Raw genomic sequence first — 15,675 nt, 5'->3', positions numbered from 1 at the left:
TTTAAATCTTAGCAGTCATTCCTTCCTTCCCACCCCTCATATCTTGTATGCAAGACTGACATTCCCTCCTCTTCCCTTAGCTACCTCTCTCCTGTTTCCCTGCCAGTGTGTTGGGAGCTTACATTTTTCCAGTGCATCCCTACTGCTTCTCAACCCACCATGCTACTTTTACAGAGCCAAAGAGGGGATGCAGCGCTTCAGAGGCAGGGATTACACACTTCCCCTTGTCCGCAGTGCTGTGCAACTCCCACACGTGATCCAGAGTGGGACAGGAAGGAGCTTCCCTGCATGTGACATGAGGGTTGCGCCTCTCGGAATGATCCCATTTTCTTCAGCTCTCCCCTTTAACCATCCTACTTCCTTATTTCCTTAAAGGACTCAGCTAAAGAAAAAGCCTCTCCCTGCAGTGCCAGTGTAGCACTGAAACCTAACTGTCTTCCATTCCCTGTTTGTAGGTCTCTAATGGTTTGCGTCTGTTATGTCCATGCTGTGCTGCCCAAGAACACTCCCCATTTCCTAGATGGGCTGTCACAACCCTCATCCTTGTATTAACTCTACCTTGGGATAACAGTTGGGTGCACATGGTTCTCCTTCCACACCCCTCTCTTCCTCTGTCTGGAAGCCTGGGCACACAGCATGGGGTGTTTCTATAGGACTCTTTCTACTTAATTCCATAGAAATTTCAGAGCTCAGTGGGGTAGTAGAAGTGTTCACTGCCGAGAGGTGCATTTAACACTAACTGCAGGGTAGAGAGACTCCATTAGAGCTCTTTACATATAAAAATTAGAGAAATTAAGATTCCCAGCTACTTCTAGCCAGGAGATAGACATCCATTCAAAGTGTGGTCACATATTGTACAGCTGCATTAACCCATGCCTTGGAGATGGTCCTGTACTCTAATGCAAAATATCTGCTAAAGGAAAAACTAATAAACATTTGTGAAGCAAAACCGTTTTTCTTCTCCTGCCTGCTGATTCTCAGTCACTCAGCCTATTTATGGAGAGGCCAAAAGACAGCACTACGCAAGAAAGCCTGGGAATGGTTAAACTTAATCAGGGATTCAAAGGGTCTTTTAGAAGTCCTCATAGACTCAAAGCTTGCTTTCAACTCACCAGGTTCACAGCTTTTTTTTTTTTTACATAACTGATCACAAATTTCCTGTTAAAATCAGCCTAAAATAAAATGTAGTTGCTGTAAACACCTGTCCTTTCAATTCTGAGCTGTCCATGGGCAAAGCCCTAACCACAGCTTGGTACATTGAAAAATTACAGATTAACTGGTGAGTCTTTGTGCTGATATTGATGGGGCTTCTTGGCCATACCATGCATCCCCCCACTTTCCTTTCAAGCCATGTGAGCCAAAATTCAAGGCCTAAGGGAGTCAGATGAGAAGGCTAGAAGGGACTTAAGATCAACAGCAACATCTACCCCCCTTACACAGGAACTCTTTAGCCATGAATTTACGCAGCATCAGCTGTTTTGGCCTGGTTAGTTCACTCTGCAGGAAGTAGGGTTGCTGGAACGCACTCTCCAATCCGATTTAGCAGTTCCTACCTCTCCTCCATGGCCTGTGTTCACTGCTGGGACAGGCCTGCCCTGTCACATTCGGCACAGGCTCATTCCTGGAGCTCAGGGCATCCATCGGCTTCTAAACAGAGGCTTCTGTTCTTGCAAACAAATTCAATAGAGCAGTAGGCAGCAGCCAGTGCCAGGACCTGAGCAAATTTCATTCCAACTCAAACAGCATCAGTCTGACCCCTTAAAAGCCAAAGCAGAGAGAAATTGTACTTTGAAATGAGGTCATTACAAGAGGGGAGGAGGGGATATTGCTGCTGACCACGTGAGTAGGAGAACAATGGCAAGGGGGTGGTTAAGATTAAACAGCTAGAGAGAGAGATTAACATCTCATGACTGATTTTTGTTCACTGACCTGCAATAAAATAAACAGTAAGACTTTAAACAAATAGGTGATTAGCTGTGTTATTCCAGTACTGTCTTTGCTATTAGAATACTGCCATGGTCTTCACTTTTCATTGGCTAATACTTCCTGGTTTTTATAGATAAGGCTGGCAGAGTTAGGAGGAGTAAGCAACAGAAATCTTGCTATGCTAATAAGCATAAAAACAGCGTTTCATTTTCAGAGTGCAAGTACCTGCCCCTTTGCTACTCCCTCCCCTGTTGGCTGGCTGGTATCTGGTAGTCTGCACACAAAAATCAAGCCCAGCAGATTGGGTAGTTTGCCGTTCACATGTTCACATTTTCAGACAGCCAAAATCAGGGAGCTGAAAGGTGCTTGTAGGTGTGTGCCCAATGGGATTGGTGAATGATAGCCTTCTGCCACCTTGACTGAAATTTCCTCCTTTCCTGAGCTATATTGTCTCCTGAATTAAAAAAAAAGGCTTTGCTGTGACCAAACCAATTAGCCAGGACAACTTCAAAATCTTTTCTCAGCTATGCAAAAAGCAATGGACATAGTTCAGAGCTTAGATGGGATGCAGAGTCACAAATTTGTTCTACAGGACCCAGAAGAGACGTCTGATCATATGTGCACACTTAGCAATAGTTGTCACAGTTGGTGCCCACCACTGCACTGCAATACTATCCACAGTGGGAAAGGTAAGAGACCATTCTGAGTCTGTTCTTTGTAAGTACCTGAAATCGTGTTGTACAGCAAGTGTGGAAGTGAACAGGGCATCATCCACTTTCCCTTTGGCAATTTAAGAGCTGCCCATTGTAGCCCAAAGACTGACTCCAGTAGCAAAACTCATGGTGGCAACTTGGTGCTGCACTTCACAGCCCAGTTTATGACACTGAAATCGGTGATGGTTTCAGCTAACACTCTTGGCTGCACAGCAGCTGAGGCACAGACATACTGCCTGCAGGACCAGAGCTGCTAACTTCTTAAATTGCCCCACACAAGCTTGTGAGTCAGAGTCACTAGAGCACTGCCCATGCAAGCAAGCCCCAATGTCCCCCTCATTTCTGCTACAGTAATCCTGACTTCAGACATGTCACTACTGATTCTCCGATTCCTGAAAATTCTCACTCATTTTGGTGAAGAGCTTTTTCCTAGTCAAACATCAGGTGGAAACACCTAGCATCCATCTTGGAATGGCAAAATACCCGTTTTGTGCGAGAGTTTATCTATAGGACAAATATATAACCAATCTGTTTTGAAAAGAATCGATTTTGTCAGGATGAAATCTGATGTATTAAGTGCATAGGACTATATATCTCCAAGAGGCAGCCAGCAGCAAGAGCAAATGCCAGAGTCAAAGCAATGAGAAATTCAGTTTTACTCAATCTCTCTAAAACAACGTAAAGGATACTGGCTCCACAAGGGGAGTCACGGTTGAAAGATCGAACATCTCTGCTGCATTTTCTATACCTAAGAATGGTTAGAGGTGCTCAAAATAGGAACTAGCCCAGACTGGCTCCAAAAAGGAGTTTTGTTTGCAGCAAAGCAGAGTCAGAGGGAACACCAACTGCCAAATTCTGCACAGACTGTCACCAGGTCAGGTGCTGTTGTGAAAGTGATCTGCCAAGTACTTGCACACAGGTATTCCCACTGCCAGTGCTAAACAGATAGTCCCTTTAAGTGAAGCAAGTATGTGGTGTGGTTGACAAAGACATCCGGGGCCAGACTTCACAGCCTTTCACGGGGACTTGCATTAACATCCATTGTTCAAAGAACTTGTGCGCAATCCATGCAGCAATAACTGTTTCCCTACCTTGTTCATCATCCTGAAGATCTACCCACCAGTTTGCCATACAGTTGGACTCAATCTTAAGGGTCTTTTCCAACCTAAATGATTCTATGATTCTATACACAAGGGATTATGCTTTGAAATAGAGTCAGATGTGACATTAAAGCACTGTGACAACTTTGCACTAACTTTTTGTATTGAGTATTTTGTGCATGCTCACACTGCCTGTTGCCAGTTCCATTGAGTACAGGTCAGCAACCCATCCAGCCTGCAGACAAAAATCAAGCCCTGAGCAGTGTACTTACAGTAATAGCAACAATACATCAAGTCAAGTACAACAGTCAAACAAACATCATGTCAAGGAAATCCAACAGGATGAAGGCAGGTGGTCTGAGGTAACCCAGAAAGCTCAGAAGAATAGGGCTGAATGTACTAAAGAGGACAGGAGGGTATCTAACCTGTTTGGAAATGGTGAGTGCACATTAGCCCCTGTAATTTAATAAGGATACAGTTAAAAACAACATCAGTGAAGTGGTTTGTGATGGAAGGATGTGAAGGGGGAGGTTTCATATTCCTCCTATCCGTCTCCCCAGAAGACACCCTCGTCTTTCTCTTTCCTTTCTTGCCACAGTACTGAAAGCCCTTTTCTTTGGCCTGAGACCTTGTAAGCAAAGCTGCACTCCACTCCAAGTCTCCCAAACCTTCCCCTGTTCTCTCTCCTTACAGCCACAAACATTTGTTCCACTGGAGGTGAAGACTGGGTAGTTGCAAATAGAGCTCTTTTCAATAAATTAGATCTACAAAGGTGTTCATCTGCATACCAAGTTAACTGACGAATCATGTTGACAAGGCCCTTACATGCTTGAATGAGTTTCCCCAAATACATAAAATTATAAATCTGTTTTTGGAGTACAGTAGTTTCTTTTGATCTGAAGCCTCACCTACTGGTGATATAAGACATTTGTATAACCAACTTTGCATATTCCATGAAGCAGTTTGTTTTTAGGAGTCTAAGATTTAGGTCTAAGATTTTAGCAGAATAGAACAAGTCAAGGTTTGTTTCAGCCCTGCTCCAAAGAAAAAAATGACAGAGGAAAAGTTCCAAAAGGGAGAAATACAGTTTTCTGTAACCTACTAGCTGTGCTTTAGTGTTAAAGCACTCTGATTTAGTGTTAAACAACAATCCTTCCTGGTTCCAGATAGAGAGCAACTTGAGTTTAATGCAGCTTGCTCCTTTTGAATTTTTAAAACAGACTTTCAGAGGGAAAAAACTGAACCAACTGATTTATAATGTTAGCCAGTAACGCAGATACACTGATAAACACTTAATAAGAACCATTTGATTTCAGTCTTTTTAGTCTTCAGATATGCAGCAGTTAACCACACACCAGGAAGGGACTGAAACTTTTAATCACTATTTCCTCCTAGCACGTCTGTGTTAAAATCTATACACAATAGAAGGGATTAGTAGGCAAAAGCTAACACCACCACGTGAGATGGAGACTTTTCCTGTTTCCAGGACAAAGTATTGAAATGGAAGCAAAGTTCATCTGCTCTCACAAAAGGAACGATTAAACAAATACCATGGGACAAACTTAGGCAAGAGGTAATCCACACAGAGTGGGGAAGGAGAGGAACAGACCTACACCAGAAACTGCTCAGGTCCACTGAGTTCAATAGCTTTCAGGCAAAGGAGGTTCTGTAAAGAACCATTCTTACACACACATCCCCTATTGGGTCAGGTGCACCACATGAAATAGTTGATACCAGCTGAAAGTGTAGTCCACTCCACAGTTACACAATAATTCACTTGCACACAGCATCAGCAAATGCAGCCCAAAACCCAGAAAATGAGTCGCACACGGTAAATGCAATAAATGCCATAACTGCAGTAAAGACAAAACATGAGATCTCCCCACAGCTTAGAATGGGCCCTTTTGTGTTACTTTTTGCAGATGCAGCATTAGGACTATGGTATATAAAAGCAACCACAGTGTTTGCTCACAGCTCTCAGCTTTCACCTCAGCAAACTGCCAAAAATGGGAAAGGTAAGTGGAAGCCCTAGAATGCCAGTACTCTGCTCTGCCACAGACACTGGGATGGACTATAAGTCTTTACAAATGTCTATATTGCAAATCATTTTTTATGAAGACAAGAGCTTCCAGGGCCACTATGAATGTAGCAGTGACCACCTTGACCTGCGGTCCTATGTGAAACAACACAATTCCATCCAGGTGGAAAAAGGCAGCTAGATGATTTACAAGAACCCCAATTACTTGGGACACCAGCACTTTTTAAAAAGGGGAGACTATCCTGACTTCCAGAAGTGGTTCGGTCTCTGCAACTCCATCAGGTCTTGCCATGTAATCCTACAAGTGAGTTCTGCTTGGCAGTGTATCACAGTTTAAGAAATTGGTTGTGGTTTACCCTTTAAGAATATAGTTATACAGTCTCTCCAAGTAACTCCAGAGACAGGCAAAGTTCAGTAAGGCAATGCGAAGTTTCACTGGAGAGGAAGGAAATAATCTGTTTAATATCAGTGCTATTTCCAGGGCCTGTTCATAACTTGGAGATGCTAAAAGAAAGCTGAGTGACTGTTTCTAGGTAGAGAATGTTTTTACATTGCTCAGGGAAGGGCTAGCAGGGCCAGCTGACCGAAAGTTCTGCTGTAGACTGATGTATGCAACTTGCTCATGACCATACTATGTTATGATTCAATGACACAAGAACATGTTAAATCAGATTTGCAATGGATACGGCTTTCCTAACATAAAAACTGTGTTGGTTAAAATCAGGCAAAGAATTAATACTTGCTAAAGTACTTCTCTGGTTAGTAAGATATACTATACAGCGTAAGCCATAGCAGCAGGAACACTCCACATACCCATGCTCCACATAGCTCAGCAGTTTGCCACATGGCAATTGCCTGCGCACCAGTGTATAATGGGAGCATATGGAGTAACATGGTAAATATCTTTTAGTAGCATAATTCTGAAAAAGCCACATTATTCATGCCTGGTCATGAGTACGCTCCACAGATCATCTCAAAGTCACATGAATACCTTTTGTCCTATTGTTACAATATAGAGTCCTTATAAATCCCATTTCTTCAAATCATAAAGCATCCTCCATTTACTTCCTACCACACATGTGATCATACCCATTTGCTGGCACTCCTGAGCTCCCCCATGTGGGTAAGAATTAAACCTCTATTAGCTCCAAAAGAGTGAATCTCTTTGCAATCCCATATCCAGAATAGAGCACAATTTCTCAGAAATGCACATAGTAACTGGGAAAGTTGACTTTTTCTGTATGTCTGTCTTGTTCAGTAATGTCAGAATCAGTTAAATTTCTGTCTTTCCTACATTTTTGCTGTGTTTGCCACCGCGGAATTCTGTTTCCCACAAGATTCAGCTCTGTGAAAAAGAGGAGCTCCAAGGCCAAATGTTGGAGCTCACCGATGATTGCCCATCAGTCCCAGGCTACATCCATCTCCCTGAGATCTGCTCCCTCAATGTTTTAGGTGGCTCTTGGATCTTGTATGAAATGCCCAACTTCAGGGGCCGACAGTATTTACTGAAACCTGGGGAATACAGAAGATCCCCTGATGGGGTGCAGTAAATGCCAAAATTGTCTCTTTGCAGAGGCTGGCTGATGTGCACTGAGTTATTGCTCCCATGCTAAATAAACAGTGAATGCATTCCAAAATCCTTGTTCAAACAAATGTTCCTTCACTACTACAAACAAATTAAAGTTGTGCAGTCCAGAGGGAAATCCGATTCCTCTCACATTTTAGGGGGAGAGGGGGAATACTTTAAAAACTATTCACAATTATCCAGCTGCTCCACAGTATGTGATAATTTAAGTAACTGTTGAAGGTCCAACTGCATATTGCTAACCCTGGTAAGTGTAGAGCTCCTCAGTCATTACTTCACTGGATATAGCTATTAATAGGAAGGTCTGATTCTTTCATCTAAGTTTTCCCCAGTTTTGCAAGTTTTGATCTAGGAATAGATTCCAGCTCCATACTTACCAGGGTTAACAATATACAGTTGGACCTTTAACAGTTATTTAAATTATCATGTACTGTGGAACAGAAAAGTAAGTCCCATTAATAGTTATACGCAGTGAAGTACTGACTGAGGAGGAAAAGGACAGAAGCATGCAGAGGAACTCAGAATAAGGTGAACGCTGTATTTGGCATCAAATTCTTCATGCAAACAAGCTGCTCCATGCTGCCACCAGTCCAGCAAAGCTTTCCAGTCTTATCCCAGCTGATTCCTCCAGAAAGAATTTTTCCAGATCCTTAAAATCACACCACCTTTATATAGCATGTTTTAGTGAACCTGTACTTCATTAACTAGATGTTTAGCTGGTGTCAATCACCCTGCCTCTACTAACATTTGAGCTGCACTATCTGCTGCAGCAGAAGATTGAGCCAAATCCCTCAATTGCCAGGCTATTCTGCATGCAAAAGGAATTAAATAAGCATACCAGTGCAGATTAGAAACAGGACAACATCTTGCGCTGGAAAATTGCAGCATTAATTATCATTCAAGTAATTATGTATATGCCTACTAATCATCACTGAATCCTGTGCCAGCAGACACTCTGTGCAATAATGAATGAGAGCCATAATAAAATGCAACAGTTAAGGGATCTCACATCTTAACATACCTCTTCTCATTTAGGCAGTGGAGTCTAGATATTTTTTTTCCAGGCATAGTTAGGCAAATATACTACTGCTCTTCAGCAAGGTGCTGGAGACTTCTGGAAAAACAAAGCAGTGCAGAGAGAGCACAGAACTACTAGGACACTCCGCAACCTTATCTAGTACATGTTTAATTTTAAATAATTTCATCTGGGCTTTAAATAGTAGGCTTTGATTTTGTTTTGCCTAGTAAACATTCTGATAATGGAGTCCTTGAATAAAACCAAGCAAATTCTACAGCAGTGAGGTAGACTGCTTAAAACTCACATCTCCACTTGCTAATGTCAGAGACCTCATTTAGCCATTATTTCACACTCACATGACCCATCCGTAATAGCCTGTTAGTGATCCTCACCAGCCTTTCCCTGACAACACTGGAGAGAAAAACAGAACTATTCTTTGCCCTTCTCATCCTCTCTTTTGTACACGGAACACTATCTCTGCCCTCCTGCCTGTCCTTTACTGCACAAAGTAGGCTGTTCAGCTGCTGTAAATGTCTCGTGTACGTAAGAACACCATGCTTCAGCCAGAGAGAAATGGAGCATGAACAATCCAGCTCTCAAGGCAGAGGTGTGAAACGGCATGTTTCCTCTTGTTCACAAATGCCTAATATTGTGCATTTATAGGAACTGCACAGTGTAAGTAATATGTGTGTTAGCATGCTTAGGTTAGCGTGCTAACCTAGGTTTGCAAAATAACACAGCAGTTCAAGCACAGTATCTACTTGCCTGCTTAGAACAGGGAACAAAAACGTTTCATTTGCCTTCAGCAAGAATAAAATAATGAAAAAACAGACCAGCTCCCCAGACAGCAATTAATATATGCTATACTATATAGCATATATTATATATCTAGATATAATTAATATCTAGTTCAATTAGTGCAATTGAGAAATATGGCTACATAATGATGTGTAGGTTACATTCCTTTGGTCAAAGGCAAGAATGAACAGAAATGTACTATTCAGTGACCAGAGCGATAGTTAGGATGTCTGGATTCTTGACTGTGTTGCATCCTAGAGTTTGGGGGTGGCCAAACCTCTCCAGATTTCTCCACCTGAGATGGGAATGGTGGCAATTCCTAGCTTTCAAGGAGCACTGAGAGGTTTTACTTGCTTTTGTTTGCAAATGCTCAGAGAATCTCAAGCGGACATTAAGAACAGGAGTGCTAGACGAGAGGAGCACTGGGAATTCACAGAGAGCATCCAAGTTTTCGCTAACAAGTCTTCCAGGTTCCTGTAGCTTGTTTTATGGTTGGTAGAAGGCGCTACAGTTGCTGGCATGCAGGGTATGTTTCTCTACACAAATACTCACTGCTGTTCCCTAGGCTTGAGTTTTTCTGCTGTGCAAAAGCAGTCAATCTCCATCTAAAAGCAGCCGTCATAACAGCATACTAGTTGAGGGCAGTCGGAACAGATGTAAATAACCAGACTCTTCAGATCATGGATACCATTTGGCTAACAAGATATTTTGGCTCCAGAGTTTAAGATCAACCCACAGCCCTTCCTGCAGTGCACGGCCCATCTGTGGCATAGGGTCCTGGGAGGGAAAAGTCTACAGGATTCAAGGAGAAGCTGGATGAGTACTCAGAAGACAAATCCACTGAGGGTTATTAACCAGAAAGAAGTATCCTCCTGCTCAGGAAACATCTTGAGCTAAAAATACTTGAGGTCTTGAAGTTTGAATGATCATATGTATTTGCTTCATATGTACCCTTCCCTCGGTGCCTACTCATGGTCGCGGTTGCTGCCAAGGTACTTGACTAGCTGAACCGCTGGTCTGGCCCATAATGGCTGCTCTACATTTGTAGCTACAATAAGGAATTCACATATCACTGCCCCTACTCTGGTTTCTCAAGTTCCAAACTTCATCACCAAGCCCAGTGCCCACTGTATTAAACTATGAGGGACCATATGGGACCCAAAAGACAAGCCAGCTCCACAAAGCAAGCATGATCACAGAAAGAACAAAAAAAAGTGTAACGCTTCCGAGCCTGTCAAAGATCTTGGAGAAACGCAAGCACAGGCCTGCACATAGAAGTTGTTCCTGTAAATGAATTCAATTTGTGTCCTGGTTTCGGCTGGGGTAGAGTTAATTTTCTTCCTAGTAGCTGGTACAGGGCTGTGTTTTGGATTTAGGATGAGAACAAAGTTGATAACACACCGATGTTTTGGTTGTTGCTAGGTAATGCTTACACTAGTCAAGGACTTTTCAGCTTCCCATGCTCTACCAACTGAGAAGGCTGGAGGTGCACAAGAAGCTGGGAGGGGGCACAGCCAGGACAGCTGACCCAAACTGGCCCAAGGGACATTCCATACCATGTGACGTCATGCTCAGTACATAAACTGGGGGAAAGCTGGCCGGGGGGGCCGCTGCTCGGGGACTGGCTGGGCATCGGTTGGCGGGTGGTGAGCAATTGCATTGTGCATCACTTATTTTGTATATTCTTTTATCATTATTATTATTTTCCCCTCCTTTTCTGTCCTATTAAACTGCCTTTATATCAACCCACAAATTTTACCTTTTTTTTTTTCTGATTCTCTCCCCCATCCCACTGGGGAGGGTGGGGAGTGAGCAAATGGCTGTGTGGTGTTTAGCTGCCTGCCGGGTTAAACCACAACAAATTGCTTAGCATTAACCATCAGGAACAAATTATTTTTGATCCAAAGAAAGCATGAAAGTATTCAGAAGCAACTGCTAGCGTTAAATTCACTCTTCCCTCAATCTGCTTTCAGTGTTAAAGGCTACAATTTCCTGGCTGAGGAAGCACCTCCAAGAGAGAGGCTGACAGGAGTGATACCATTTACAACACCCATCAGAAGCACAACTAGAGCTGTGTAAAAACAGGCCAGCTAAAGATTTGCCCCTAAAGTTTTGTAGCTTCATGAAATCGCCATACAAGACTCATAGCGAAAGACACATGCAAGCAAGCACAAACATGTAGTGTTTTGGTTGAACAAGAAGCCAGTGAGACAAAAAGATCCACTATTGCTCCCTACAGTATGAGCAGGAAATATGAAATGTGGCGCTGCACGATAGGATTTTGTGAAGGTTAGTTCAAAGGTGGGTGTGGAAGGAGAGAAAAGGAAGGCAAGCAGAAGAGAAAGGAATGGTCCCTGGAAAAAAAAAAAAAGGGGAAGAGAGAAATATTTAAAACTCCAGAAGAGTAAGTCAAAACTGTGCTGTTTATCTTTTTCCTTTGAAAAACAGTCTTGGATTATTTATTTTTTTAAAATTTCAAATAGGTAACATTTCCTTGATATTTTAACATTGGTTTGTACTTAGGCCTTGTAATTACTAGACTGAATGGAAAATACTTAAAAGGCCTGATCTAGCATTGGTAGCACAAAACTTTTACTCAGGTTACCTCCCATTACTCAAATGAGACATAAACTGAGAAAAAATGTTCCTGCTAGAACCCAAAGATGACCAGCAGCAGAATAACTTTACCTAAATACCTCCAGAGTACATCAGCTTCAGCCTGCCCTTCCAATAAATTCAAAACAGCTCTGACTTTGAGGCTGCCTATTGCCCAGACTTCTAAAGACCACTGCCATGTACCAATTGACTGAGAATTGCACTACACCATATCAAACAAGGGCCCAGAATGAACACAGTTCTGAGCATCTTTGGGATTAATCAGATCAGACTGAAAACTTACCACAGTGTTCTTCCTAAACAACATTTTTTTAAGTTCAACTGCAATTAAAGTTTCTTCAGCTGAAGAAATTACTATGCTGTTGCATTTGGCCTCAATGATTCATACCTGAGCTCCAAACATCTGTACATCTCTCAAGTGAAACATTTCTCTGTGCAGATTTAAAAAGGCTCTTCTCTGCCTTAAACAAGTGGTATCCATCCTTCAACTCCTAGTCTTTTTATCTATGAACACTGAATTACGTTAATATAGAATTTCAGCACTGAAGCCTGGATGGATGTAAACATCCATTACCACACATTTTTGATTACATAATTTTCTCTCTCATACAAATACTCTTAGTGTTAAAGGAAACAGGCAGCAATACCTAGTCTGAAGGCTCTTGAAAATCAGGAGAGTTTTTATTAGCATGGTGTGAAAACCGTTTACAGTATCATCACTGGGAATCCATATGCATTAAAAAACCTGTCTCATATAATCAAGGAAGAGAGAGAGATTAAAAATAAAGTGATATGAAACAATTCTGCTGCAGCATTTCCAGCACTTTCACTTGCACATGTTCCATCAGTAAAATAACAGAAATATTGCTTGACCTACCCTTTACTCTGATCCTCTGCTTACTGACAGTAACAATAAAGTTGGTACCCCACAAACTACTGCTATTGCATTTTGTTTAGAGAATGACAATGGAGACAGGGAGGGGAAAAAACATTCATTCTCTTTACTGAGCAAAAAATTCTCTTTTATCCTATTCCTGTGGATGCAGCACTGTGCATTCTATATAAAGGACTGCTGACTCCTCCTGCACGCTGAGGTCTCACAGCTAAACCCTGGCAAAAATGGCAAAGGTAAGAACAGCTGAGTGAATGGAGCACTGACAAACAGCCTAGCACATGCATAGCTCCTTGCAGGCAAGTATGTTTGCAAACATAGTTTGTTGAACTACCAACAAATTAGCAGAGAGGAAACCTCGAGTGGTTGTTTTATTATCTAGCTCTTTGGTAAGTTTCCTAAAGAAAGCCTATAGTGTACTTGGAAGCTTTCAAATGCTAAAACATTTACATATAAAAACCTTTTGTTTTTATTTTCTGTCTGGCTAGTTTCCCTTTGTCAGCTGCTGAAAGAGACCTAAAGTTTATATATTCTTAGACTTCTAAGATGTACAGGAAAATAAGGTTAAAGTACTCTATTCCAAACAAATGTAATAAATATCACCAAAGCCACTGAATTTAAGTCTCTCTAACTTGATTTTACTGCTGCTAAGATATAGCTGCCCAACAGGACCTAGAGTGGTCAATGATTAACTCAGGTTAGACACAACAGTCTTGTTTTGTTCCTGTATCATTACAAGAGGTGAAAGCTTCAGCACAATTCAGATGTAGGAGAATTATTCCTTCCTTTGTCTGTATTCTACACTGCAGAAGATTTCTAGCCTGGGACTGGGTGCAGGAGATGGGCACAAAGTTGAATGATTGTGTGATACACAAGTTGTCCATGGAGCTTTCAGTCAAAGAGCGATTTGGGTTTCACTTTCTCCAAACGCTCCCAAAAAACTTGTCAGGAAGCTGCTGACAGGCTATTTCCAGCATGAAATCATGACAAAAGTCGCCCCCCACTTCCCAGAGTCCGAAAGGGACATCCACCTGTCATTTGTTGTACTAGAGAAATGAAGACAGCAGTAACTGTGCATCCTATAGAAAATGGACATAAGGGCTTTGCTAGTCTTTGGGCCTGGTAGAAGTGTCCCTATGGACCCTTGCAGTCTTTGGATTGTTTTGTACAACCTAGACAAAACAAAGCCAGCTTTCAAAGACTTTCCAGTGTGACTGGGGTTACTTTTGTTTTATTGCAGATCACTTTCTTTGAGGACAGATACTTTGAGGGCTGCTCCTGTGAAGCCACCACAGACCAGCCAGACCTGCGTGCCCACCTCAACCGCTGCAACTCTGTTAAGGTGGAAACTGTCTGCTGGATGATCTGTGAACATCCCAACTACGTAGGCCATCAGTACTTCCTGAGGAAGGGAAAATATCCCGACTACCAGCACTGGATGGGCTTCAATGACTCCATTAGTTCTTATTGTATCATCACAGCAGTAAGTTTTCCATATTGCCTCCATGTATGTTACTGCCTATATTAGAGCACTACACCCTATTTTGACAGTTCTGGCACAAGTAACAACTTCCACAGAGACCTCTATGTAGAAGAAGGGTAGTAGAAAGGACATTTACCAAGTTCACCTAATGGGGTTTAGACTCCCAAAGAGGTAGATAAGTCAATTGGGATTCTCAGCCAAACGAACGGTTGGTTAGTGCTGGGGCGGGGGGCGGAGAGTTTATTATATTAATTTTTATTTTACTAGTATGTTTATCTATTATTTTATATATATAAAAGCACTTAACGTCACCAATCTTCTAAAACCACTCTGGCTATACATGATCTACACAAGGAAGTTCAGTACAGAGCTGAGAACCAAACCACATCTCCCATGCCCCAGTCAATGCTCTTCTTTCAAGGTAGGCAAAGCTGGCAACTGCACTACTACAGAGGCAACCTGACACATCCCATTGTAGAGTCACCACCATGCGTTTGAGCTGCAAATGAAGGCATATTTGCCTCATGATAGATTTTTTCCTGAATACTTCGGCCCAGAACAGATCTGTGTTTTTCCCTCCTAGACTCATTCCCTGGAAGAGTTTTACTAAGAGGGGAGAGGTTGCCAAGATGTGAAAGATTTTAATACTCACACACAAGGCTAAGGATTTGAGATTTGTCCCAGGAATAGCCTTGATGCTGGACTGTGTCCCTCCAACGTTCATGAAAAATTAAGTTCATCCATGTTGTAAGCTTTATGTACAATTCACAGTTTCCCTGTCCAGTAGAAGCTTCATAGACCATCACAGCAAGTTTCCAGATACATTCCATCTGCATAGGATAATGCAGATATTTTTTTCTCTGACATGCAGTTCTGGGCTTCACTTAGCTAAGCCAAGTTCTGGGTCCAAGTGCTGAAAGCTAGTGCAGACACTCTTGTGTCCTTTCAAGCTGTACAGGAAAGAAGTCACAGATGAGGAGGGTGGGAACAAGATGGACTGAAGGGAAGTTGACTTGGGAGACTGATGGGAAGTATCTGAGAAGGAGCAGAGAAACTGAGAATTAGTATGGGGGTAGAAAAAAAAATCCTAAAGTTAGGACACATTTCTCCATGCTTTCCAGATTCAGAACAAGAGTGTCCAGAAAGTTTGATTCCACAAATGTAGATACTAAAGTGTTGTTGGGTTTGGTTGTTTTTTTTTTTTTAAACTGAGTAAGGTGTTGGTCTTTGCACAGCAGCAGTACTCGTGTCTATACAACTGCACTTGAGCACCTGCAAAAACTGTATTGAGCACTGATGCAAGAGCAGAAAGTATTTTTCTGTATCAAATCTTTGCTGTGCTATATTCAGGAGTCAGAGACAGTCTTGAAACAGTTTATTGTAAGTTGTCCACACTTCTGAGGACAGCAGTACCTCCTGAGGCCTGGCGAGTACAGGCGATTCACCAACTGGGGTGCCATGACTGCCAAAGTTAAATCCTTCCAACCAACAGTGGCTATTTCCTAA

The 15,675-nt window shown here is 42.2% G+C and overlaps 2 protein-coding genes across 2 annotated transcripts; both read left to right on the top strand.

Annotated features, from left to right (window-relative positions):
* Positions 1 to 5,805: 5,805 nt before the first annotated feature.
* LOC143161513 (gamma-crystallin D-like) lies at positions 5,806 to 7,371 on the top strand. The gene is given in 3 exon segments (XM_076340598.1): positions 5,806 to 6,067; positions 7,083 to 7,310; positions 7,313 to 7,371. Coding segments are annotated over 3 exon segments (549 nt in total).
* Positions 7,372 to 12,913: 5,542 nt separating this feature from the next.
* LOC143161512 (gamma-crystallin B-like) lies at positions 12,914 to 15,675 on the top strand. The gene is given in 3 exon segments (XM_076340597.1): positions 12,914 to 12,922; positions 13,837 to 14,169; positions 15,520 to 15,675. Coding segments are annotated over 3 exon segments (498 nt in total).

The sequence above is a fragment of the Aptenodytes patagonicus genome, chromosome 6 (assembly GCF_965638725.1).
Source record: "Aptenodytes patagonicus chromosome 6, bAptPat1.pri.cur, whole genome shotgun sequence".
Taxonomy (NCBI): domain Eukaryota; kingdom Metazoa; phylum Chordata; class Aves; order Sphenisciformes; family Spheniscidae; genus Aptenodytes; species Aptenodytes patagonicus.
Note: the sequence above shows the minus strand (reverse complement) of the source record. Positions and strands in the feature narration are given on the sequence as shown.